We start from the raw sequence: 27,557 nt of genomic DNA, 5'->3' as shown, positions 1-27,557 counted from the left end.
ATCACGGCTTCTGATTGGCTGCAGGAAGCTCCTGCAACCAATCGGAAGCCCCATTGGATGTTCGGGTTCCGAAAGAACGTTCGAAAACTGGAACACTCCCTTTTGGTTTTTGATCGTTTGGGAGCTGAGGTATGACTGTAATGGGATTTATACCCCAACATACTCTGGAGTGCCCAGGCTCCCCATGTTAGCGGTATATAATATAGATCCTCATTGGCTTTTTATGATATGCTAATAAAATGCTGGCCAGGATGTCAGCAGGAAGTGAGTGGGGGCTAATTAAGTTTGTTGGGAGTAGGGGACTAGTTTATTCTTGGGAAGCAAAAAAAATTCTGCAGTTAGGAAAGTGGCTCAGCCAGATACCTTTGTTGGCATTAGTAAATATGACTCACAAAGACAAAGGGGTGTCAGTAGTGTCTGGAATGTGTTAATGAATATGTAGAAACAAATGTGACTTCATCTTCACCTGTACATGATCTCATGGAAATCTTTTGTAAGTGGGCCCATTGCAGAACAGAAAGCAGAACACCCTAGCTGTGACATTGTCTAGGCCATTGTTAAGCTAGAACTGATTCTTTTAAACCTATTTTAGTAATAACTTGCCTGGCAATTTATTGCAGCTGAGATATTTCTGGGCAAGGCTTCCTGCAGTTGAGTTGAAGTTTGTGTGAGTCTGCTTAATACCTTCCATAGCACCAGTGCTTCTCCCTCACTTTTGCATCTCGGATGGTGAGTTGCAAATACAGTATTGAAAGTCCAGAATAGCAACATGTCAGAGAGCAGTTAAGTTTAGTGATTTCTGATGTGGTAAGTGGGCTGAGCAGATGGCTTATGAGGTCGTGTCCTTATCAACCTGAGTCGGCTTGCTTCTCTCTAAAATTGGCTCCCTCTCCATCGCACGTCTCTCCAGTCAGGCTTGCAGGGAACAGGGCTCGCTCCTGCGATGCAATCCTGTCCACATCTCCTTTGAAGTACCGTATTTTTTGCCCTATAAGACTCACTTTTTCCCTCCTAAAAAGTAAGGGGAAATGTGTGTGCGTCTTATGGAGCGAATGCAGGCTGCGCAGCTATCCCAGAAGCCAGAACAGCAAGAGGGATCGCTGCTTTCGCTGCGCAGCGATCCCTCTTGTTGTTCGGGCTTCTGAGATTCAGAATATTTTTTTCTTGTTTTCCTCCTCCAAAAACTAGGTGCATCTTATGGTCTGGTGCGTTTTATAGAGCGAAAAATACGGTAAGTCCCACTGTCTTTGATGGGGCTTAGCATGCAAAGGCTTGTAGCCTTATTCTAATATTGCCCACAACATCTTTAGCATGTTCTCTGCAGTGGCTTTTGGGTGTCTTCCCTCTGCAAGAAGTAGCCACAAGGAGAAACACAGCTGTGGGTGGGTGTTTCTGGAACACACGCTCAATTTGCAATGACTGTGAGGACCCTAGAAGGTGTCCCATTAAGATTTGCAGGGGTTCTGTGGTAGGTGATTGAGGACTTCTCTGTACAAGTGGTAAACCAAGAACAAACCTTGGTTACAGCTCATGGTTTGTCTGGCCCCAGTTTGGTTCTGGTAGTAGCAGAAGAAGCACTGTGGCTGTGATCTTTGCTTGGGAAACTTGCTCATTTGTGCTAAGCTGTGGTTTAGCACAGCATTTCATGAAAACTGAGCCAGGGTTTTACTACTCAATAATAATATTGGGCAGTATTATTATTGCTTGTTACTATGTTATGTATCTTTGTGTTTTTTACATTGTAAACTGCCCTGTGCTCCTAGGATGAAGGTTGGTATAGAAATTTAATAAATCTTAATAATGATAAATAAAACACTAATAATAATACAGCGAAAATTTTGCTTTTAAAAACTTCAACATGGAAGCAAGGCTTACTTTTGAAAAATCTGCTTTAAATTTTTTAAAAAATTAGTATCTCCTCTCCCCCTCCCGCCCCCGCCTCACACTTTCCATTCTGATTTGAAGCCGAGCTGAAAATCAAACTCTTTCCCTTTCCCCAAGAGCAATGTGTGTGGAAGGAAGCTATTTCACACATGGCAGAGGAAATGGTTAAAGCTGGTGGGCGGGGAAGGAGAAGAGATTGCGGTGGAACACACCATCGAGCTCAGCCAATGGAGAGCCAGGGTGTGTGCCTGTCTAGCCTGTTTCATATATCTCTGCGGATCAGCGGGTGGGGGTTACTAGAAGTCAAACTGCTGGGAGACTGTGTCACTCTTAGAATGGGTTGGAGAGGAGGAAACGGATGAAGCTAGCCGTCCGGTCTTGAACTCTGTAGCAGTCATTCTTGCTAAAAAGGTGTTTTACAAGGGGATCTCCACAAGGGCATCCCCACTGTAGGCTGTGGACGCTCCTCCACTTTCCGCACCACTATCAAGCTATGTAGAGTTTATGGGGATTTTTTTTTTAAGCCCAGGGGCAAGAGGAAGGCTATGCAAATACTGAGTATCTGGAAGCAGTTCAGAATATCAGGACGCTTGTGATTGTCTTAGTGTCCTACACACGTCACCTTTCCATTCCGCGTCATGGGAATTGGCGTGCTGTGGGGCAAAATGCCCATGAGTCACATTAAAATAATTTCTCTCTTCCGTCTGCTTCCCTTGCCAGATGGAGAAAAGTAGTTTTGCACACACCCTGAGGGATGAATTTAATTTTCGGCCGCATGGCTGCAGCCACCAAAAGAGAAATGAGATTCCTAAGAATTCTACCAGGATTGCCCATGCCTGTTTATTATTATTATTATTATTATGCCCACATAATATGCGCACAGAAACCTTTTTTTTTAAAGAAAGAAAAGAAAAACTAATTCAGACTTGCTCTCCACAATAGCTCTTGTTACCCTTGAACTCACTTAACAGTGGGGCAGTTCCTGCCCCACATAGTCCTTACAATCCATGTGAAGCAAGAGTGGTGGGCACAGCCCCCTAGCTATCGGTCACATGGCATCACAATGACATCAAGTGCAAAGAGCTTTGAAGTGCTAAAGTTGGGACTTCAGAGCCCCTTTCAAGGCGCTGCTAAAACTTGTTTTCCCAGGGGTTTCCATTCAAATCCATCCTTGAATCAGGAAGGGGTTTGTCTGGAATCTTGCTCATTTCAGCTATACTGCTATGTTCCTGCATGAGAAACATTCATGCCCAGCCAGCACAGGATTTCTCCTCCCCCTTCTGCCCATCAGATAACTGAAGTCAGTTGAAGAATGGGTGGGCATTTTCTGGGGAAAGTTGCCTCTCAGACCAATTCAGACCCCCTGGAGAGCCAAGGTTGGCCTACAAGCTGGAGGTTTTGAGAATGCAGAAAGTCCAAATGACAGTACACACATTTCTAGCGTGTACAGTCCACAGAGAAGTCCTACACAAAGGCTTATTGAACCGAATGAGAACTGCACCGAGAGAACAGTAAATGTGTTCTTGCAAGGCTCCTCTTCATTTTAATGAGGCCTATGCAAGAGCACATTCCCATTATAGGTTGTGTCTTCTAGATCTCTCTTGGCAACCTTGAGTTTAGTTATCAAAGGGTGTGTACACATGTGTAACCCGGTGCCACTTTTGATTTTTGCCTCTGTGCATTAGCTAGCAGGTGAAAGGCAAGAAAAAGCCAGCCGGTCCTCCCCCAACCCAACCCCACCTGGATTGAGCATCCACTCTTCTCATGTTAGCCTCTGCTTATGTGCTGGGGGGGGGGAGCTTTGCTTGGTTGGATCCCTATTCTCTATGCTTATTAGACTGGAAGAGCTGGGAAAAGTTGACAAGCATTAGGCCAACTTCACTTAGGAGGAATATGGTTCTTCCTCCCCTGTCGGAGACACTGTGCCTCTGAATACCAGTTGCTGAAAACCACGGCAGAGAAGAGGGGTTGTTGTGCTCAGGTCTGGCTGGCTGGCTTGCTTCCTGCAGACAACTGTGAGACCGGGATGCTCGATTACTGGCTTGATCTAGCCAGCTTCTCTTACGTTCACCAGGTCCTTTCCTGTAAAAGGATTTAGCAGTTTCTCTCCTAGGGAATAAATGGATATCTTCCCCTTTGTCTCTTCACCCCAATCCCCGCCCTCCGTCTCTATGTACTCCTCTGTCCTGTTGATAACGTATCCTTGCTACAGAGAATGTGCATACAGCAACGCACTCCGGTTTCCTGGAGGACCAGTGACACAAGAGGCGTTGAATGATAAAGACCTAGGTTTCCAGTTAAGGGCGAAAGCTGTAGCCCAAGTTGCCTATGTTGCAGGATACGCCACTGCTTTCCAGCATACCGCCTGCATTTTCCCCCTGGGCTTTTATTTGTTCTGGGGTGTATGTAGATCTTTAGCTTATTTGGGGGAGGAATTCTGAACATTGCCAGTTTTCCTTCTGTGAAATGCATATCTTGTGGAAATAAACCCACCTGAGTTGACTAGCTTGCAGAAATATTTGGCCTTTCAAGCCACACTTATTTATGCTAGTTTTCTGTGGCTTACAATAGGCTGGCGACCTACACCTAATTCTTTGTCACTGGATGGCCAAGTGGCTGTTTAAAAGTCTGTCTTATCATGTGGTCCTGCGTGGGAAGTAGATACACAAAGAAAGCCAGTTCACTTCTCTTTTCTGAGTGAGGGAGGTAGTGAATTCCTCTCTTTGGGTGGAGAAGGTGGCACTTTAGTTCCTTGGTTTAGCTTTCCTCGCCTCACACGAACAGCATGTAGACTTCCCCTGCCTCCCTTCCAGTCCTGCAAAATGCTTAGCTCCTCCTGAAGCAGACGGACCTTCTTGCCAAATCTCTGCTTTGTTGCTCACAACAGGTTCTAAAGCTCAGCAGGCCTGCTCCTGCTGCCTCATTGAGGGAGACTGTGTGATCAAAGCCCCACTGCACAAAACCTTACTCAGCTCTTTATGCTCTCTGGAACTTTGCCTCTTCTCTCTCTCTCTTGTTTCTCTGTCTCTCTCTTCTCCTACCCACCCAATCCCGCCCAAGTACTGACAAGCCTGGAATTATAAGCTTGTAGGACTGCAAGCTGAATATGAAGGTCATCTAATCCCTTGGAGCTGAACCAAGGGTTCTGACCATGAGGCGGGGCTCACAGGGATACATACCGCAGCCATAGAGTGAAGAGAATGACAATTATACTTGGCTTTGTTTGCAGTTGTCTTAGCATTTCCCAAGGATTGTGTCAGTATTTGCTTCCTAAAAGTAGGCCGGTATAATTATCCTTTATGATTCAGGTCAGGGACTTGGATTTGGTGGCTTTTCCAAGGCGGCCTAGTAAGTTCACGACTGACATCAGCTTTAACTCCTCCGTGGTAATGAGAACTGCTGTGGCCCCCAGCAGCCATTGAAAGGAACAGGAAGGTGAAAACCCTGTTAGGTCAAGACCAATAGAACTTCTACAGAGGTGGTCAATGGACTACATCCCTTGCATTTAAAACCAGACGAATTCGTATCAAATTATACTTTTTCTCTTCCTTTTCCTCTCTCCGAACCCCAAACTATATCGGGTTTTTCTCATCTTGCTTCAATTTTCAACAGGATTATATTCTCCACTCCTTTTGCTGTGATCTCCTACTTCCTGATATGGTTTGTGCCCGACATCTCTCAAGGCCAAGTGATGTGGTATCTCTTCTTCTACTGCATCTTCCAGACCCTCGTGACAGTGAGTCCCTCAACTTCTTGTGCACAGCCTGCATTTTGCTTTTGAGCAAGGGTGGGAAACTTCCAGCCCACAGGCCAGATTTGGCCCACAAGGCCATTTCCCCCAAAACTGCACCTCATTTAGCTCACACCTGACATCATATGGGATGTGGCCAGACCAGCTGCGGAACTGAATTCCCTGTGGGGCAACTTGATCGTATATCGCCAATGCCTGCAGAAAGTGGCTTTGCCAGTTCTCTGCTTAGTGTGCTTTGCGGAACGTAGGCCTGGCAGAGCCCTTGCAATGTACTTACCGAGTGCAAGAGTTCCTTCCTTCAGTTGGCACTGCTAGCAGAGGGACTCGGGAGCAGTTTCACCAGCAATATGTCATTGAGTGAAACCGCCAACCCCCCCCTGTCCTCATACGATGGAGAGGGAGGAACAAGCTGTATTGCTGAGGTGCCAATACAGCTTGTTCCTCCCTCTGCATCTTTAAACTGCACAGCTGCCCTTGCCTCAGTTGAGCAGTTAAAGGAGCCCCCGGTCCTGCGCTGGCTCCCGCAAGCCAGTGGTGGCTCTGTGAAACTGCTCACCTGAGGGGAGCGCGGTTGCCACTCCCCACAACGAGCAGTTAAAGGAGCCCTGATGGTATGGCCACTTGTGCGCGCGCCCCAGGGTTGTCTCAGCGGGGGGGGGGGACCTTCTCTCCCCCCAGCTGAGCAGTTCAAACAAGCTGCATTGTCCCAGCCTGCGAGCCTGGGTGAAGCCGCCTTGGCTGTCAAGGTGAGAGCTGGGGCAGTTTCACCTAGTGTCTCTTGGGCAAAGGCCAATGCATCTTCTTTTTCCAACATCACGGTATATCGCCAAACCACAATGCTCGGCTGGTGATACAGCGCGATGTTGAAAAGCTGATATCAGCCAGCCCTAATCTTAAATAATAAAACTGAACAAGTGTGCACCGTATGAAGGTGTCTGTATGTTGGTCTTGCTTGCCTCTAAGGACCAGGCCCTCAGCAGGTCCGTGAGCCATTGGCTGCCTGTCTGCAGTGACTGCACCACAGAGCAGGGGGGGGATGCTTCAGAGACCGAATATGCTACTGGCCCCTGGCACACTGGGGGGGGGGGGAATGCCAGCCCACCACATCAGATAGTTTGAGAAATGCTGATGTAAAACTTTCTGTAAATGGGAAAAGTCTAGTCTAGTACCATTGAGAAGGATTTAAGGCCCTTTCTAGCTAGGCATGTGCTTGCCACATGTTGTTGTGTCTCTTGGTCTGGTTTTCATATTTAAATGCCTGAGGAGGAGGGGTTCCTGCTTGCCACAAGATGGGATCCTGGTAGATCTAGACAATGGAAGTTGGGCAGATTTTGAGTTATGCTCTATTTTTGCAGGTTGAGCAGTCTCTAAAGTTACCCTATCTTATTTTGAGGGCTTGGCTTGTCCAGTAGGGGTTTTATCCTCTTCAGGTTGAGAAGCTTGGCACGCGTCAGGCCCCGAAGCCTTGCTTAACTCTTCTTCTACATCACCCCATCCCCACCACACCCTCCTAAAATAGCATCCACTTCGCATTCGCTTCTCCTTTTGTATATTGTAATTGCAGGTTGGACAAGGGTATGTGTAGTCTGACTTCCTTATTTGCTTGTTCTCCTCTGCAGTGTTTCCATGTTCCGTACTCGGCCCTCACCATGTTCATTAGCAGGGAGCAGAGTGAGCGAGATTCTGCCACTGCCTACCGTAAGAACAGCCACTTCCTTGAATGTTGAAATGCTTGCGCTCCTTTCATTTGAGAGTCTCTCTACTTCTTCCCCCCACCCTCTGCTCTCTTGCCCCAGCTAATTGTGTTTTAACTGTGAATTGCTGGGACTTCAGCATGAAATTTGCTCATATGCCCCGCTCAGTTGCATGTGGAGGCTTGAAATTTTGGGTGTGTGCCTCTGGTTGCTATGGCTGGAGGTCTATACGTTTGCTGATGATGGAGCGTCATCGTTGTTACGTGCAGTAAGGTGTGCATTTGAGTGGAAGCAACTTGCTGAAAAGGGGAGAGACTTTTCAGGCTGTTCCTGTCTACTTTGGAGTGTTTACTTAAGACAGGAAGAACACACCTTTGCAAAGCTTGTGTTCAGTGCCTAGTGATCGTGGATGAATTGTGCAGGACAGTTTGGAAAACGCAGGACAGGAGCATTCAAAATACTTTTTTTTTTTCAATGGAAATTGGACATTAAGATTCCCGGGTTGTGAATAATTAGCTTTTCAGAAATCTCTCCTCTCAGCATATCTGTACAGGTGATCTATTTGTCCCACACTTCTGCTCTCTCCCAAATTTCAGGAAGTTCACCACTGTTAAGTTCCTTGGAATGGATGCAAATCAGCCTCTCATTACAAAAATAAATATTTGCATTGATCTGGGGCTGTTCTGCACATTAGTCAGAACAGCCCCAGATCAACAGAACTCTGGGGCAATAGAACTCTGGTTGTGCCACTTAGAAAGGTAGGGGGCATGTTATGGGGAGGGAATTCACATACCTCACTTGCAATCTTCCAATATGCAATAAAGTAGGCCACTCAATTTTTCACATGGGGGAGCATTAAAAATTAAATTCTTTGCTCCCACTACAGTGGTAATGTCCAGATTTTACCTCTTAATATGCAGAAGAGTTATTTTCAACAATTTTAATATTTAGACCAGAGACCAAAATGTAACCTCACTCAAGAGGAGCTTTTGAGCAACTGCAAGAAAAGGCTGAGGCTCAGAGGCAGTTCACATTCCTCATGGATCCAATTTTCCTTCTACATTATGAAGGAATTCTATCTCTTGACTGGGAAATGAGGGGCTGAATTCTGTTCATGTTTATTTACTATATTTATTTATTGACCATATTTGTTTCCTGCATTTCTTCCAAACTCAAGACAGCATACTTAATTCTTCTCTATTTTATCATCCCAACAACCCTGTGAGATAGGTTAGGTCACTGGCCCAAGGTCATCTGGTTATCTTCGTGTCAAAGTGGGGTTTTGAACCTGAGTCGTCTTGGTCCAAACATCTACACCCCACCGGGTATTTGGGAATATCCATTTTAAGTAGATGCTGACTTGGAAATAGCTTCCCAGGAGACTGTTGGGAGATGACTGAATACCTTTTGCAAAATAGGCTCCGTTGCTAAGTGGGTTAAACCAGAAATGGGCTTGTTTAGCCAACTTGTGACAGTTAAACTTGCTGGGCGAGCTAGGTTTTCATACGCCATTTCTGGCTCAACAGTACACTTATTAGCCCTAATCACTGCTTGTGCATCCCTTTCCTGCAGGCATGACAGTGGAAGTGCTTGGGACCGTCCTGGGAACAGCCATCCAAGGGCAAATTGTGGGCAAAGTGGGCACGCCTTGCATTCCAGACCCGCTCTTGTTGAACATTGGCAATACTTCTTCAGTGGCCATGGAAGAGGTCAACATCACCCATGACACTGGCTCACTCACGGACACGGTACAGATCCCTTTTGAGCATTCCCTAATCCCACTTGGTTGGGATAATATAGTAAGGGGTTTAGCGGAAGCCCGTGGCTGCAGAGCTGGGCTGGAGAGAGAACTCTTCCTCCTCCTGCTTCTTCATCAAGAAGACCGTCTAGCAGCCAGGCTGAATACGCACTGATGCTCCAGGTTCAGAGGGGGCAGCATGCCTCCAAATGCCAACTGCTAGGCAGCAGCAAAAGGAGAGAGATCTCTTGGCTACATGTCTTGTTTGTGGGCTTCCCAGAGACATTTGGCCACTGTGTGGAACAGGATGATGGACTACAAAAAGGATGGGAAATTTGCATCTCTCCAGCTTGTTGGACTTCATTTCCCATCAGCCCCAACCAAAACACTCAGTGATGGTGGTTGATGGGAGTTGTAGTCCAGTAACATCTGAAGGGCCACAGGTTCCCCATCCTTGGACCAGATGAACCTTTGGGTTCTTACATTCTTATGCTATCATCCCAGGTTTCTTTTGCCTTGGTTAAATTGAACTTTGCTATAGGACCATTCTTAACTGGAGGTGCAGCAATCAAACCCGATGCTGTTTCTTGATGCTTTAATACCCTCCTCCCATTGAATTCCAGGTCAGTTTATATGAAAGGAAAGCTACACTTTCATCTCAGCCTGTTCATAGTGCTGATTTAATGCTTAATGTGCTTTGGGCAAAGAGCAAAATACAGATGTAATAATAATTAAAAGCTGTTGGGTTTTTCTGGAATGGTGACTTTTGTTTTACTCCATTGTCAGGCAAGCATATGATGGCCTGTTTTGCACGTCACACCATGCCAAACCATGGCTTAGCAAGAGCATAGAGGCTTCAGGCGAACCACAAGCTGTAACCAAGGTTTGCCCTATGGTTTACAGCTTAAGTTTTGTTTGGAAGCACTGACTAAACCATAAGTCCAGACTTGGAGAAGTGCGGCAAGCCATGGTTTAGCAAGGCACAGCGCAACTGCAGAGCAGCCAGGGAGAAGCAAAGCCGCCACAATCTCCTCTCCTGATGCCCACATGCTCATGCGTTTGTGCCAAGCCATTCTGGAAAACATCACCTCTCATCTGGATGTGCCATCTTTGTGTCCCCCCCCCAACCTTGTTTCCTATCCTTGTACAGAGAAATGCCTACATGATCGCAGCTGGTGTCATCGGTGGGATATATATTCTTTGTGCTATCGTCTTATCTGTGGGTGTTCGAGAAAGACGAGGTGAGCAAGGACAGCTTAAGTGACCTCTGCAAAGTGGGTGGAGGGGATGGACTCCAAAAGGAAAAGTCCAGGCATAATCTGCCAAGAAATCAACTTGCTTGTGACAAAGATGGATGCAAGTTGAGTAGTGCAGAATTCATACTGGCTCCCAAAGGAGTCCATCAAAACCTGCCTTTTACTTCATCTAGCTGAGTATTATTATTGTTGTTGTTGTTTTATTATTGTTATTATTAAACTGCTTAACACCGTAGTGTCTACTCTGACTGCCAGCAGCGCTCCACTGTTTTTGACGGGGTGTTTTTCCCCAGCCCAACCTGGAGATGCTAGGGATTGAACCTGCAACCTGTTTAATGCAAACTGTGTGCTCTGGCACTGAGCTCGGTTCCCCTCCCATTACTTACATAGACCTATTTTAAATATATAACAACCAAACCATGGTTTGGCTTTCATAAGCATATTTCCACTCACATGCATTCCTCTTCTGTTCCACCCACCTCATACTTCCAATTCATAGAGTTTTTTCTGGTTTGAGAGAACTAGGATTATCCATGAAACATTCGGTGCACTCCTAATGTGCTGTATAAGCATCTGATCTCTCCCCCCCCCCCCACCGCCCCTACTAGAAAAAGGAGACATGCTTTGTCTTTTCTTCCCATTGGGCATGTAATCAGGCTGGTTTGATAGTTGCAAAATAATCTACTCCTTGCCTCTTGGGGATGGATGTCCTTATTGTGCCTCTTTGTACATGGGCCAACCCCTTTTAATACATGGGCTGACTTCAAGGGAGCAAATGACACACAGGGCAAGAATTTCCATTGCAAGAATTTCCCGTTGCATAAACCAAGCGTCACCTATGTAACTCCAGCTCCTTGTGGAAAAGCCCCTGACTTTTGCTGGTTGAAACCAGCCATTGGGAAGGGAAGCTGGCTCTTGCGATCTTTGTTCTGCATTCTCAAAGGCCTCCTTGTCACTCAAGTTCCTCTTGAGGTTTTTAATCCACTCAGCCTCAAGGTGTGCTGGAGGCCACATTTGCAGGGGGCTTATCAAAAGAATCACCCACAGCTATGAAATATTGTCCCTCTTCTTAGATAAGTAGGCCTATCATCACCCAAACACTCCACATTCGTGAAATGATAATTAGCCAGCTTTGAAGGGGAAGTCCTGCCAGTCTTGCAATCCATCTGTCAACAGTCCTAAACTTATGATGGAGAGGAGGTTTTACTGACAAGGAGATTTCCCTGATAGGTTTGCTTGCTTGCTTGCTTTTTCTTTCCCCTCACTGCCCCAATGTGATGTAATAGAGTCCTGGACAAATTGTAAAATAGACTTGTTAGCCTAAATACAGTTGTACCTTGGTTTTTGAACAGCTTAGTTTTGGCTCTCGAATGCCGCAAACCCGGAACTGACTGTTCCAGTTTGCGAACTATTTTTGGAAGCCGAACGTCCAAATGCCTGCAGCCAATCAGAAGCTGTGCTTTGGTTTCTGAACGTTTTGGAAGTCAACGGACTTCCGGAACGGATTCTGTTGAACTTCCAAGGTACGACTGTAGTGAGTAGGGCTGAGGGGGAATATATATCCAAAATATGCAAGTAATGGAAGTATCAAAGAGCAAGCGCCTTGGCTATCAGAATATATTGCAAAGGCATGGAAATTCCCTTTGCCGTATTCCACCTGAAAGGTTTCAAGCTCTGGTTTTAAGCTGCAAAACTGGAACGTAATGGAAGGGCCATGAATCAGTTGCCAGGTTCAATCCCTGGCATCTCCATGTAGGGTTGGGAGGGAATCCTGAACCCCAGGAGAGCCCCTGCCAGTCAGTGTGGACAATACTGAGCTAGAAGGACCCCCGGTCTGACTCAGCAGTTTTGTGTGTTCCCAATTCATTTGCAGACTTGAGCTTATAGGAACTGGTAACAATTTGCTCACTGCAGGAAAGAAGTTGTCTTTCTCTATGCCTTTGCAAATTCATTACCGTTCTCTGTAGTACTGTGAGATACCTTATTTTCTAATCCACGTACATGGCATTCTGAGGGCTGCCCCTTCTTGCTTTCTCTCTCTTGCTAAAATGCAGCAACATGTAAGCTACAATTCCACAGTAGGGTGGATATACGGTAGGATCTGATAGTGGGGGGGTCAGTGTTTAGCTCTTAGGAGATGACAGCCACTAGCCCTTATACAGCAGTGATACTGTGGGAAGCATGTTAGGGAGGTGGCTGAGCAATTTTTTTCTCAGCTTGGCCTTGGGCTCCTTGCTCCTCATAGCCAGATCCTAAAACCAGGAGCAAAATGATGAAATGACGTAAAACAAGTTAAATAATGAAGGCATTGTAAGGCATTCATTCACAGCATTTTATTTTGCATTCAAATTTATTTATGGTAATTACGTACCACCTAACTAAACGGTGTCCTCTAGACAATTCACTAAATCAAATAAGATAAGAATATAAGAATCAAAACAAAATTTGCACCAGCACAAGATTAGCATGAAAGCGGCGTAAGGCCTGTCTGAAGATGGTTTGATGGGAAATAACTTGACCTAGTGCTTCTGTTTTGCTCCCCGCAGAGTCTTCCGATCTCCAGCCAGAAGAGCCAGTTTCCTTCTTCCAAAGCTTGAAGCTGGTGATGAACTATGGCCCCTACGTCAAGCTGATCGCTGGCTTACTCTTTACCTCTCTGGCCTTTATGGTAAGGAAACCATCTTTTACATGCACACACCTCTCCCAGTGATAAATGCACCGTTACTACCCAGCTTCAGAGCTGGGGTCCTTTCTCTCCTCAAACTGAGGTGAGGTCTGCCTGTTTGAGGCCTCCCCACCCCACCTTGGTGACCTTCTCTCCCTGAGAGGAACAAAAGTTCCCAGGTGAGCACAGAATTTCCATTTCCCCAAGTGCTTAGAACGTTGTTGTTTCCTTGATGGGGAAATCCTAATCCTGAAATCCACAACAACACCTAGCCAGGTGGCATTTGGGATTTGCATCGGTGAGCCCTGTGTGGAATTTGCTTGTTCCTATGTCATGGGCTGCCTTGACCACCTCTATTTAAGATGATGATTTTATATGATATCTCTAGGCGGCCAGGCGGTTGGCTGAATTAATTAATATACTGCCCTTCATCCAAAGATCACAGGCTGGTTTATTTCATTGCAGCCTTCAGACTTACTGTTTTTCCTCCCTTGCCATGTGGATTCTTTCCAGGTTTGGCAAAATAAAATGCAAGCCTTACAGTATTTGTCAACTTTGCTGGGAACCCTATGTTGGGATTGGTAGCTAAGAACTCAGACATAAGGCTGGATTGCCTAGTATAGGTCATAACACGGAGAGTCGTGTGCTGTTTTAGACAGAATAGATTGGTTCAGGAGTATTCTTGTTAAAAAGGGGATAAGTTATAATAACCATAATCTGCCAGAAGGGTTTTTACGACAACTGTTGTTGGAACTCTTTCCAGAAATGGAGACAAAACACCCACAAAATCTGAGTTAAGAGTGAAACCTGGTTCATTTAGTTAAATAATACTCGGGTTGCCTTTTGGAAACCTGAGTTGGTAATAGGAATGCCACAAATTGTTAAACTTGATCAGAGACCCACAGAGAAGCGTGTTGTGTGTCCTAGTCTGTCTCCTGTTTCTTGAAAGCAAGTGTGGTGTTAGAAGGCAGATTGCAAAAGAAGAATAACATTTTAGTTCCCATTGAGTTGATGGCACTTTTCTGACTAGATTTGGGGAAGGACCACTCAGCTCTGTTTCTATCAGTAATACAAGATAGCATCCTAAACTGAGCAAATGACAAGGTAAATTAGTTTGAAACAGGCAACTATATGGCAGAAACCAGGGCAAGATGTCTACTAGCTAGAATGTTAATACATACTAAGGCCTCATATTAAGGACTAAGGTTTAACAAAAAGAGTGCTGTGAAATGGGCTGCTCTCAAAAGGAGGAGCAGAGGAAAACAGCTGGGCTTAATTAATTAACTGAGACCTAGATCTATTTCTGGATTATAGACACATTTGTATAGAAGCAATCACCGGACAATTCTGAAGAACTTTACCAGAGGGTGTCTATGGGTCTTTAATACCAGATTCTTGCTAAAGAGGCAAACTTCTTAACCTTTTCTGGAATCTGCTCTAGTAGCAACAAGCTGCAATAGCAGCAATGCTGAACTTGCTCCTTGGCTGAATACTTCTCATTTAGCTTTTTTTTTACTTCCAGCTCAATTGTGAATAGTGACTTTTCTTCTCTGGCCTTGGGGAATCTGCTGAATTCTTCCACTTTTGTTAGCCTGCCTTCCCCTTCACTGTGGCAGTCATCCAGTAGCCTTCTCGTCTTTTTCTCTCCCTCCTCCACACACACACACACACACACACACACACCCCCCACTGCGCCAGGTTCCAGTACAGAGGTTTATTTTTATACGCCTCTGTTTCTGGAGTTACCGTATTGGTCTGAATATAGGCTGCACTCCCCTGCTCCCTCCGCCCGCCCCCACCAAAAAATCTGGTTTGTATAAACCTCAGTGTATACGCACACTCTTAGAGGAGCTGTGATTTAAGGTATCTTTGGGGCAGTGTTAGAAACTCAGATATATAATCCTAATTGCCAAATACCAGCTTTAAACCTAGGTTACAGTCACCACAATAGAATGTCTAGTAGACACACACAAACAAACACACACACGATGAAGGTTGTTCTGGTTCTTTCATTTCTATACAGCTTTATATTTTAAAGTACAAATCTCAACTCGGTTTACAACACATTTAAAAAAATAAAATAAAACAATCCAGGATAAAACTAATTCATACTTCAAGGAAAATATTTCACATCCTTCTCTAAGTGACATTTTGCTTTCCCTAGCTGCTGACCTGGCATCCAGAGATCTGTGTGGCTGCAATTGAGCCCATGCCAGTTACAAAATGCACCAGGCGCCTGGCTAATTTATAACACTGTTTAGGGACAGCCTATAATTGGGGATGACTTATATTCATACCAATATGGTATGTTCAGGAGCTCTCTCTCTCTCCACCTGTCCCATAAGTGCACTTAACATTGCAGCTGAACCTCCACCCCTTATGGGATGTTGGCAAGTCAGTGAAGTATAGTGGTTAGAGGGTTAGACTAAGACTGGGGAGACCCAGGTTCACATCCCCGCTTGGCCTTGAAGCTCACTTTGACTGTCTGTCTGTCTGTCTGTCTCTCTCTCTCTCTCTCTCTCTCTCTCTCGCTCTCTGTCTAGCCTACCTCACTGGGTAGTTGTGAGAATAGATTGTATAAGGGGGAAAGAGCTAGATATGCTGCTGTGAGCTCCATAGAGGAAAGACAGGATAAAGATGTTACTTCAGGCAGAAATCAAGAACCTCCCTCCCTTTCTAATGAGATTTAATGAGAGTTCCTAGGATCTCTTCCCTTAATGTCGGCTGTTCCACTTCTTTTCAGCTGCTGGAAGGCAACTTTGCTTTGTTCTGTACGTACACCTTGGGCTTACGCAATGAGTTCCAGAACATTCTTCTGGCCATCATGGTATGTATATGGCAGTCAGCATGACTACTAGTCACATTTCTCGTGCTCTTTATCTGTTGCAAAAGGGAGCTCTTTTTTGGGGGAGGGAGACCTCTGTCGTGAACCTGCTTAAGTGGTTTTGGGAAATCCATTTCATCTTAACCTCTGCCCTCATTTTGTTCAGGTTAATGCGGAATAGTTGCTTTTTACAAATTTTAATGTTGTTCTCCTGCCCTCTGCCCCCTGCCCCCACCTGCAACTTCCTTAGTAGTCATGTAAATGGCTGTACCAGCGTAGTTTCATGGGAGGGGTGAGACCCAAATTTCCAGCTGGAATCCAAGTGGCAGCAGTTGACCTCCAGGTAATCAGTTTTTCCAGACAATAGGATACAGCAGCACAGAAGTGAAGGTCTGTAGCTGTTGGCCAGTGTGTTGAGGGAGAAGGCTCTCATGAATGGAATTCTTCTTTTTATTTTTATTTCTTTATTTTATCTAACAATATTTATATACTGATTGATTGTAACAGAGCCTCTAAAGTGGTTTAGCAAAAAAAATTAAAATGATCAATAAATAGATGAAAACAAGTAATTAAAGCATTTAGAAAACAATTAAAATCAGTAGTAAACTAAAAGGAGATTAAAACAGTGGTGTGTCTGGATGGACTTGCGTAAACAGAAATGTTTTAAGCAGGCGCCAAAAAGAGTACAGCAGAGGCAGTGAATTCCACACTAAAAAAATTATTTTATACATGTGCAGAATGAACATTATGTGACATCCTATGTGTGGGTGTCCCAGGTTATTTTGTAAATACTCACGCATGCCAATCTGTGTTGGGGAAAGCTGTAGCTTTCCAAGCTGACGAGAACTAATGGTAGAAGGAGTCTAAAATGTTATTGAGGGCTGTAGGTTCCCCATTATTCTACTTAGCTAATACTCACTTTGAATATTGGAAGGTAAAGGATGCTGCCTTTTGAAAAGGCTGCTCTCCTCCTGAGCAGAAATAACTGGACAGTTGTACCCTATGACTATCCAGCTCTGTATCTGTTTAAGGCATTTTGGGGAAATGTTGAAGAACTTTGATTTGGATTGCCCAGCAACTGAACACCAAACTACCACTGAACTGCAAACCAATAGTAATTGAGGCACATCCGGCAATAAACCGGTCTTGAGCTGCCAGGGTGCAAAGAGCCCAAGGTGTACGTGGAAGTTGGAGAACGTAGCCACACACTCCTTGGAGAGCCACCATAGAAGCATTTAAGCTGCCTGACAATTGTGCAGGAGTTGGAGGAAGCTAAAGGATGGGCAACCTTAGGGAAGGGAAGGGCAGTCACTTTACATGGTTCCTGGAACAGTGTGTTCTTTGTTAGGCATTTGAAGGAGGCCATGAAAAGGGATGGAGAATAAAAGCCATGTGAGCCTTTTGTCCCAACCCGGCCATTTTTTCTACCCTTAATCATGAGAAAAAAGGAGCCTTGAGTGTTTATCGGAGAGAGGCACTGAATGAAAGGAATGGAGCCGATTTGTCTGGGAAAGCCTTTCCAGGCTGATGGATGTGAGGAGGAGGGGTGGGGGTGGGGAGCAGGCAGTGGGGGGCATTGTGTTGTGCCAGGCTAGAAAGTAAGTGAAGTGAAGGGAGAGGGAAGAACCCCCTTCCTCTCTATGCCTTTAGGAAACACAGGGACTTGAAAGTAATTCAGGCAGTAATAGCACGGTGGGCAAAGAGGCTCTGTTCTGCTTCTCCAAGCTCACAAAGGAGTCAAACTGTGGCCTGATGCAGACATCGTAGCATAGTAAAGCCCCACCAATAACTTGCTGTCTTCCTCTTCCTTCTCCTGTGTGTCACATTTACAAAAAGGTTTGATTGCACTGGTTGCAGACAACTGTTTTGCCACATGCTTTCATCTGATGGCGTGGTAAAAAGAATATTCCTTTGCAACCTGGCAGCGTGGTACTGACTACCGTGCAATGGTGTTGCATTTAGCTCGGGGGGGGGGGGGGCTCTGTCAGCTTTCTCTGTGAAGCAGCTTCAGGGTAGGCCAAATCCTGAGCGCAGTCTGGCTTTCTGTTTACCTCCTCCCCGCCCCCCGCCAATGTTTTCTCATGGCTACAGAAAAACTCAAAACTTTGGGCAGGTAAAATGCCAACTTTTTTGATCTGTTACCAGATCCAGTGATTCACTCTTAAGCCATCCTAGAAATGCAAAACACACGAAAGGAAATGGTGTATTTTGAAGGTGCCATTGTTTCCCATATAAAGTACTTCTGCACATTAATGGTGTAAGTGTTTGTAGAGGAGGTGCCATGGCTTGGACTATACCACTTCAAACAGGAGGACAGGAGATGATAGATCTAGATAGATAGATGATATAGATATAGATATTCACCACATTGCTAAAAAAAAAAGAAAGTTTATTTTCTTTTAAAATGACACATTCAGGAACATGCATTACTGAGGCCTCATCCATATTATACATTTAAGACAGTATTGCACCACTTTAAACAGTCATGGATTTCCCCAAAGAATCTTATAGGTGCAGAGAGTTGTTAAGCTCTGGGAGGGGAATGAGTCTCTTATTCCTCCCACAGAGTTCCCAGAGCGGTTTAACAAGCAATCCCTCTTCCCAGGGAACTTTGGGAATTGTAGCTCTGTGAGGGGAATAAGAGTCTCTTAACAATTCTCAGCACCTATGAGAAACTAGTCCTCAGGATTCTGGGGGTGGGGTGGGGGGGTGTAACCATGACTATTTAAAGTGGTGTGATACACACATTCTGCAGAACAGTTCCTAAAGGAAATTGCTGGTTTTGAAGTTAAGCAGGGGCAGCATATGTAGCACACCACCTGGAGCAGAACAGGATGAATTGGATGTTTTGGAGAGGTTGGAGATGAATGTTAGAGAAGTGAGTGGGAAAAACCTGATCCATTTGCATTCAAGGAGCCATTACAAACCCTGCATGGAATGCTGAGTGTGTGTCCGGGCCGTTGTGGGGGAATAAAATGAACAGGGCTCTGGACTATTTGGAGAAGAGCTCTGAATATTTTGGAGTGGAGGGAGGCTCTGGTAAGAAAGGGCCTTGATGTATCTGAATACCAGGTGGTGACTCTCCGTGCCGTGTGTGTGTGTGTGTGTGTGTGTGTGTGTGTGTGAGAGAGAGAGAGAGAGAGAGAGAGAGAGAGAGAGAGACATGGACGTGTGGCCTCTGTAAGGCAGTCCTGAAAAGTATGGTGTTTGTTTTTGTGTTTTCAAAAAGCTTCTGCTTAATCGGCGTGTGGTCTCCGGCAGTTTTACTGTGTTAATTTGACTTGCCTAGCATATTCATTCCTATTCTTTCCTCCCCACCCAAAACATGTGGCCTGGGCATTTGCAGCAAATTCATAGTCTGCTTATCTAGTGAGAGTTTAGGCCACCCACCCTTCCCCCCCCCCACCCTTTCTAGGACCTCGTGGCCAAGTCGAAATTGAGGAAGAAAGTAAAAATTAGCTCCATATCTTATTTTAGAGCCATGCAAGCTTGGGAAATAGTGTGTGTTCCTAACCCTGGGAGGGGGTGTTCATGGGCTCCAGCCCAATGACCTGCAGCACTTCCCTATGCTTTCCCCCCCATATGCCCCTTGCCCAGTGACATCACACACAGCTGTCTTACAGAACAGCCTTTGCCGGCGTAGTGCCTTCCAGATGTTTTGGAGCACAAATCCCATAGAATGAGAGGTGTTGTAATCCAAAGCATCTGAAGGGTGCCAGGCTGGCAAAGGCTGTTCCGTAATCACTCCACAAAACCCGCCTTTTTCCATTAAGCCTTTGGCTTAAACCCTTTAATCCTTTTGACTGTAACCAAACCCAAGTGCTGTCCTGGGAAAGGGAGGAGGACATGGACCTGTGTCACTTTTTTTGCTTATGGAACTCTGTATAAAGTTCAGCGTCCACAGATGGAGCTGTATTATATAATAATAATTTGCAACACCATCTCCCTGTGGTGTTTTGGGACAGTGCTGCTGAGAGAGGATGAGAGAGGATGGATGAGAGGCTGTGCCCCTCATCCATCCTCTCTCATCCTCAGTAGGATATTCAAGCTTCCCTTAGTTCTAGCCACATGCTTCGCTTTGCTGGATGCCGCCACCGGCTGTGACCTCAGCCCCTCATTGCGTGTCCCTTAGAGAGGGGTGTGGAGCATGTTCTGTCATCCTCGTGGCCAACTCTCTTGGCCAGACTCCATCCAGTTCACGCCCCCTTTGCAGAATCAAAACTTACGCCAATCCCTGATACGTAACAGACCCTGCCACCCTTCATTTCTCCTCTCCTCTTCCCTTTCTGACTGCATAGGAACGTAGGGGCATGTTCTTGACATGCCACCAACAATTCCTGTCCTGTCCTAAGAAGAGGCAAGGGCAGAGACGCTGCCCTGAGAGGAACTTTCATGACGAAAAGGAACTTGACACTGGCTGAGTTCTTGTGGGGAAACTCAGTGCTTTATAAGCCTTGCGGAATTCTGGCATTATTGCTATAGAACGCAGAAATAAAGAAAATCACCAATCAAATCTAGTACACAGGGGGCCACTTTATCTAAATTCTGTAACTCGGTATTTGAACAAATTGTATTATAAATTGGTATTGTTATAATGAGGCTATTATTGGACTTTAATTGAAAACTAATAAACAGTTATTATAAAAAAGGAAGGGAGTTTCAGGCGTAAGGGGGCAGTGAAGGAGACTGGACATGATTGTTTGAGGAGACTATGGTGGGACAGCTGAGGATAGAATTGGCATTTGCGCTGGCTATGAAAGAAGCCAAGGAGCTGGTGCAGCCATTTGTAAATGGGCATCATGTAACCTGAGCATGTTTTTTGCCCTGCCATTATGCAACTGCAGGCATTCCTAAAAAAAAATCTCCCATGATCATAACCTGCCCTGGGGTCCTTAGCTATGTTTGCTGTCAGAACATTTCCCCTTCTTTCTGTGCATGCTTATGAACGAACTGTGGATTCCATACGCATGATTGTGTTTGGAATCGGGGTTTTAAGTCCAGGTTAATCAATGCCACATCCAAGCGTGTGATCTTGCATACATAGTGCCCGAGGCTCCCGCAGAGCTCCCTTGGAGAGGCTGTTGTGAAGACTGACTCTGACTCACTCGAGTAACAACTCTTCCTCCCTTCCCCTTCTTGTTGCTCTCTTGCAGCTCTCTGCCACGCTTACCATCCCCTTTTGGCAGTGGTTCCTCACTCGCTTTGGGAAGAAAACGGCCGTCTACATTGGAATCTCGGTGAGTGAAAAATCTCCAAGGGGAAGCACAAAGCCGACTTGAGGTTTTGTGCCTGTTGCCAAGCCATGCAGGGAAACGTAGCACTCAGAGCAAGTCTTTCCACTTGGCGCTGCTAAGCCTACAACAGCGAGGAAACCACGCAGCCCAAGTGGTCTGCTAAGCAGCTTCTCAATGAGCTGGTCTAGATCTTGATAAAACTATTAAGTCCAAGAACTGAACATGCCATGGAATTATGGGTAAACACTATGGGCCTCTTCAAAGGTTTTCTCTAGAGGGCTGTTAGTGGTGCATGTTAGCTCTGTGTGTTTCCCTCTCTGAGATGGCTGTTCTGCAGCAGATCTAAGGCCTATTGACAGTACAGGACTTGGGACCTCATGGGGCTCCTTTACTTTTCCCCAAAACAAGGCTGTTCCATTGTGGAAAGGCCTTGTCAAGGGGGAACAGACCTCATGTGCTTGAGGCCTACTGACGTCAGTGTTGGGCTGTACCTGCTACTTTCTTCCTGTAAGTTACTAAGTCTATTCACAGGGCTGGGCAACATTGCAATTGGCCTACAAATCAAGAAATGCAATCTTCTCACATCTTTTGTGGTGTTTATGTTCTGAGGATGGCGTGGATACCCACAAATGCATATAGACATACCACCTCCTTGGAACCCCAGTCTTGCTTTCCTGAACCAGCACACCACATGAGTCTTAAAAACGAGCAGAGAGCTTTTAAGTGTTCTGCTTTGCTTACCAGACGCTTGGAAGCTTTCTGAGATCTTGGGAGACCCTCCCAGAGCCCGAGAAAGAGCCTCCCAGAGGCTGGTAAGCAAGGCAGAGAGCTTAAAAGCTCTTTCTGCACTAGGAGAACTCTGTGCAAAAAGAACTTTTAAGCTCACCAGTTTTTGCGCATTTAATTTGTTCAGGCTTAACTAGTTGGCCATCAACCTTGTAAAGCTGAAATCGCATAAATTAAACATGTGCAAGTTGTGAGGTGACTGTGTTAATATTAGCCCACCTTGTCCCTTAAAAATAAAAATATATATTGCAGGTATATAAATGAATATTTGTATACTGTTTTCAAGGTGCAAACAATTAAAGCTTAAACTATCATGTTTTTTTTAAAAAAATAAATCTTTCTCCACTATGTCTTGAGCCAATGGAAACCTTCAAATGATTATCTTTTTGACCATTTCCTCTCTTGATTCCACAGTCTGCAACTCCTTTCCTCCTCTTGATCATAATAATGGAAAGTAACCTTATTATCACCTATATAGTGGCTGTTGCAGCAGGAATCAGTGTCGCTGCTGCTTTTCTTTTACCCTGGTAAGTGTGTGTGTGTGTGTGTGTGTGTGTGTGTGTGTTTAGTAAACATAGTACTGTGTTTTCAGTGCTGAAAGCAGATTATGCTCCCCCCCCCCCACAATAACTCCTATGTTATGTTGAAACTCCCAACTCTGTTGAAATGTGGGTGGCAAATAATGGGGCAGCCCCAAAACATGTTTTTCTGGTTATCATTGAGTGAAAAAGTGTGATTTGTAATTTAGGGATGCCATATTTCAGAGAGTGAAAATCCAGTGACAAATGTTGTTGAGCTTTTTGCAAAATCTCAAAACAAATTAATTTTCTTGACCTATTTTTTAGGAAATTTGCTCAAAACAAGTCCACTTCCAACATGGGTTGCCATATGTCCAGGTTTCCCCAGACATTTTAGCAGTTTTCAGAAATTACCCCCAGATGCTATTTTTGGCGACCGAATCCAGGATGTGTCCAGGAGAACTCGGACGTATCGCAGCCCTATGTAATTGGACATCTTACTTCTTTGTTGTAACCTCCAGTTTGGAAGCTGAGGACAATTGGGGAGAATGAAATGGTCCTGACTGGTTTGCTTCTCTCTCCATTTAGGTCCATGTTGCCAGATGTCATTGATGACTTCAACCTGCAGCACCCAGATTCCACTGGCCATGAAGCGATTTTCTTCTCCTTCTACGTCTTCTTCATCAAGTTTGCATCTGGGGTGTCTCTGGGAATCTCCACACTCAGTTTAGAGTAAGTCTTTGCCTGCCTGCCTCTTTCTCCCCTTTTTTAGATTTGGTGGTATATATAGCAGAACGCCATCATTTGAAGCATTATTATTTTTACCCTGCTCTTCAGCCAAAAAGGCTTCCAGACTGGCTTTGTTTGAATAAAAGCAAAGCCAATCCCTGCCCTTACAATATAAAAAGATATGATGCAAGAGGAAATGGGGAGGAAGAAGAAGACTATCAGATGCCAACACCATTTCTTTAAAATTGCATGGTAGTTTTCGTCATGATGGCTGGAATGGAGACATTTTAGGGAGAGGAGGATCCTGATGGATCTACTGGCAAGCTAGTGAGATCCAGTGACTAGAATGCATCACCTGGGAGCCCTGGAATTCCTGGGCTTGAAGCTCTGTGTCACCATTAATTTCACATACCTGTGTGCTGCATTAGGCAGTTTGTTCTGTCTTAGTTGCAGTTCGCCTTCTCTAAAATAGTGACTTAACTCACTAGATTGTTCAAAGGAGTTACGGGGGCTGTAGCAGGAGTGTATGTTGTTAAAAAGAATGTTAAAATTATGTGCCCAGGCAGCCCAAGAAAAGAGTTATGAAACCTGTTGTGTGTGTTGGCTTGTTTATTGCAATTTGAGCCAGTTTGTATAATTTATTATTTTGTTTAATTTATTCTGGTTTTGTTAACCTGGCGGTGTGGCAAGGAGCGACGCAGGGCTACAGGACACTTTACTCAGCCATCATAATGGTTCTTTCCTTGGTGTGTAGCTTTGCTGGTTACAAGACCCGGGGGTGCTCCCAGCCAGAGGAGGTAAACTTGACCTTGAAGATACTGGTGTCGGCTGCTCCTGTGGCTTTGATCATCCTTGGCCTGCTCCTTTTCAAGCTGTACCCCATTGACGAGGAGAGGCGACGGAAAAACAAGAAAGCCCTGCAGGATTTAAGGTGAGACCCCAGATGGCCACTTGGGGCAGGGCAGGGGGGGGGAGTGCATCTATAACTTGGCAGAGATGAGCAACTATCAGACTGGGACTTTTCTCATGGGATGGGCTATCACCCCCTAGCCAGTAGTTGCAGGAGAACATTCCCTTGCAGAGATGCTGTTGGCTCAGGAGCGATTGCCACAGATGCTATGCCTCCTTGATCCCTTCTGAGCAAAAATGCTTACTGTAGTCTCATGGGTTGAGCATGGGAGGGGCTCCGGAGAAGGATGGCTTGCAAAGGATCTGGAACCCCGTGTCTGTGTGAAGCTGCAGTGAAGGGGAGAGTGTGATCTCATGCTCCATTCAGAATCAGGAAGAATCCCCCCACCCCCGCGGAAAACACCACTCCTTCAAAATTCCCCGTTTGTGGCCATGGGTTCAAATTCTGCAAGGACAGGTGGCTCTTCCTCCAGATGACCCTTTCCGTTTATTGCCAAAACTTAAAATAGAGCAGGCGTTTGATGGCCCTGGGACAAATGAGTGTCTAGTTTCTCTGATGCAGCACTCCATGGCAGGGTGTAGAGAGCTAAATATAAAATGCTGAGTGATCCTGAATGTTGGTCCTTTATGCACAAATCACTGCTTGGCTTCCTGATAGTTCTGTCTTCACTTGCTGGGATTCCTGACTGTTTAGAGTTGCCTCGGGTACCTTTTTTACTCCAAGATTAGTGGTGGCACATAACTGCCTGATAGTTCAGAAGTGGGGGTAGCTCTAGTTCAGGGATAGGCAACTGGTGACCTGTGAATCGCAGCGGCCCACCAACCAGACTGTTTTCCTCTTTTTCTGAGTCCTTTCCAATACTGCGAACCTCTTTCATTCCCCAGAGGGAGGGACATTTGTCACATAAGCAGCAGGCTGTGCCTTGCACTCCCTGTCGAGTCTGGAAGAGGGCACCAGGGGAGTCATGAGCTGCGTCTTAACAAGCAACCTGCATCTTCATAATGGGACAGATTAAAGGTCACCTTTTAGGCAATAGTGGAGGGTCTGCTGAAGCAGTAGCAGTCCCTGATGCTTCCTAGGAGGTAAGAGAGGAGGAATGAGGCAGGAGCAAGGTCAGCATAGTGCAAACACACAGGAGCTCTGGATTGGGTACTGACCTCGCCTTGCCTGGTACACACCAAACCTTCAAAGCACCCCCAAAAAGAATCCTGGGAACTGTGGTTTACTCCTCACAAAAGCATAATTTCCAGCAACATTAATAAACTACATTTCCCAGGATTCCTGGCATAGGCTGTGTGCTTTAAATGTATGGTGTGTACACAGCTGAAGGACACTTTTGCCTCTGGCAGCAACACCTAATCCCTGTTTGGAAACTTAGGAATTCATCGTAGTTCTATGGCAATTGTTCCATCAGCGGAAGCATGTTGGCTTACCAGAGGGAACAATCTTCCCTCTCCACCCCTCATGCACTGTTCTGGGTTTCCCCCCAACACAAGAGAGAGAGAGAGTTTGGATTTGATATCCCGCTTTATCACTACCCAAAGGAGTCTCAAAGCGGCTAACATTCTCCTTTCCCTTCCTCCCCCACAACAAACACTCTGTGAGGTGAGTGGGGCTGAGAGACTTCAAAGAAGTGTGACTGGCCCAAGGTCACCCAGCAGCTGCATGTGGAGGAGCGGAGACGCGAACCCGGTTCCCCAGATTGCGAGTCCACCGCTCTTAACCACTACACCACACTGGCTCTCATGGGAGGATGGGGTGGAGCCCTATTGCACAAGCAGAAGTCCTGGCATGGGCTTCCACTAGCAGGACTCATTAGTTGAATGCAGCCCTTACAGCTGCAGTCTGTGTGCCTACTGCAAACCTCTGTGTGTGTGTGTGTGTGTGTGTGTGTGTGTGTGTGTGATTAACATATATTTTCCTTCTTTTACTTCCCCAGAGATGAAGAAAACAACAGTAGCACCGAGTCAGACTCCACAGAGCTGGCCAGCATTGTTTGACCTCGGCTTGCCTTGGTTTGCTGTTTACACACTGGAATCCTTTGAAGGTGGGGAGGGGCTGCCACGGGGCCATCCGCTGTGCAGGAGGGATGCTGACTTACTTCCTTGAGGGAGTGCTCTATGACGTCCTTCCAGACTTCTCTGGAGAGCAAACACACTGGTACATGCTACGTGGAATTGAAGGAGCACCAACTGCATCTGCATGCAGGGCAATGCGCAGTACTGCAGGAACATATCTCTTGATGGAATAAGTGCGCCACAATTGTTATTTATTTTTACATTTATTTTTTGAAAAACACCTTTTGAGCAGTCATTTTCTTTGGGTGTGGTTCGTTCTGCCTCTAATCTGCCTGATACCAATGGCATCAAGTGTGGTAAAGAAAATTGCAGTACTGTTAAGGGTCTCCCCCCCCCCCCTATTTTTATAATTTTATCTTGCCACGGACCCGGATGGTGCTTGTTGGTGTACATTACACCATTGGCATGACCTTGCCAAACACAACCTCGTACTGTTCTCAACTGTAAATAAGACACAACTAATGTTGAAGCATCCTGTGCTGGTGCTATTTATGTACATGTGTATTTATATATTCAGAGAGCCTAATTAATAAAAATAACTTAATTATTTTGTAAATATAAAACTGCTATGTTTACCTATTTGTATATATCTGTACAGAAAGAAGACAATGGACCTATTAATATTAATTTACATTAAAATGCAAATATGTCACCTGTACTTGTTATGTCTTTCTCTAAAGAACAACTGAAACTGGACAAATTGTTATTTAACTAGTATAGCTTTGGGTACTTTGATTGAATTGCATCTTTTGTTCTGGTTGCCCCAAGTGCGGGTGTTGCAGAAAACAGGACATCATTGACCAAGGGTGCCTTTAGGCAAATCCAAGATTATAGGGGAGGGAAATATAGTTGTTTGCCAGATGTCAACATCTGCTCTGAAGCTTCAGGTTCAAACTTTCCCTCAGCACGCCCAGAGTTTCTCAAGAGAAGAACTAAAATATTGCAGCAAGGAGCTGGGTCAAAGGGCCATGGAGAGGTTTTTGTATTTCCTCACCCCACCCCAGTCAGACTCCATCCCTGAGGGACTAATCACTAGCAACTCCCCACCCCCCAAGTGTCACTTGGCTTTCTGGTTTAAAGATGATGAACCAGAAGAAAAAGCAGGGGCTTTGGAGTTGTGCATCAGCAGCAGTGAGTACCTGAACAGAAGACTGAGCTGGCAAATGGGATCATCTGTTTGCCACTTGATTCCTATTTAAAAGACAGTAAATATTTATACAGGAATGCTGGTGGCACTGTGGTCTAAACCATTGAGCCTCTTGGGCTTGCCGATCAGAAGGTCGGCGGTTCGAATCCCCACGACGGGGTGAGCTCCCATTGCTCAGTCCCAGCTCCTACCAACCTAGCAGTTCAAAAGCATGCTAAAAAGTGCAAGTAGATAAATAGGTACCGCTCCGGCGGGAAGGTAAACAGTGTTTCCGTGTGCTGCTCTGGTTTCGCTGGAAGCAGCTTAGTCATGCTGGCCAAATGACCAGAAAAACTGTCTGCGG

At 45.5% G+C, this 27,557-nt stretch overlaps 1 protein-coding gene across 1 annotated transcript in view; it reads left to right on the top strand.

Moving 5' to 3' along the window:
• Positions 1-26,725, top strand: part of MFSD2A (MFSD2 lysolipid transporter A, lysophospholipid) — a 36,640-nt gene extending 9,915 nt beyond the window's left edge. Inside the window, exons 4-14 of the mRNA XM_081015649.1 lie at positions 5,497-5,620; positions 7,255-7,333; positions 8,902-9,077; positions 10,218-10,308; positions 12,870-12,991; positions 15,732-15,815; positions 20,966-21,049; positions 22,247-22,359; positions 22,939-23,082; positions 23,834-24,010; positions 25,929-26,725. Coding sequence (XP_080871775.1) covers positions 5,497-5,620; positions 7,255-7,333; positions 8,902-9,077; positions 10,218-10,308; positions 12,870-12,991; positions 15,732-15,815; positions 20,966-21,049; positions 22,247-22,359; positions 22,939-23,082; positions 23,834-24,010; positions 25,929-25,989 — 1,255 coding nt within the window. The 3' untranslated portion in view covers positions 25,990-26,725. The remainder of the gene's footprint in view (positions 1-5,496; positions 5,621-7,254; positions 7,334-8,901; positions 9,078-10,217; positions 10,309-12,869; positions 12,992-15,731; positions 15,816-20,965; positions 21,050-22,246; positions 22,360-22,938; positions 23,083-23,833; positions 24,011-25,928) is intronic.
• The last annotated feature ends 832 nt before the right edge of the window (positions 26,726-27,557 follow it).

This window comes from Podarcis pityusensis (genome assembly GCF_964106645.2).
Source record: "Podarcis pityusensis genome assembly, chromosome: 8".
Taxonomy (NCBI): domain Eukaryota; kingdom Metazoa; phylum Chordata; class Lepidosauria; order Squamata; family Lacertidae; genus Podarcis; species Podarcis pityusensis.
The sequence above is the reverse complement of the archived record's forward strand: the minus strand, read 5'-3'. Positions and strand labels throughout refer to the sequence as shown.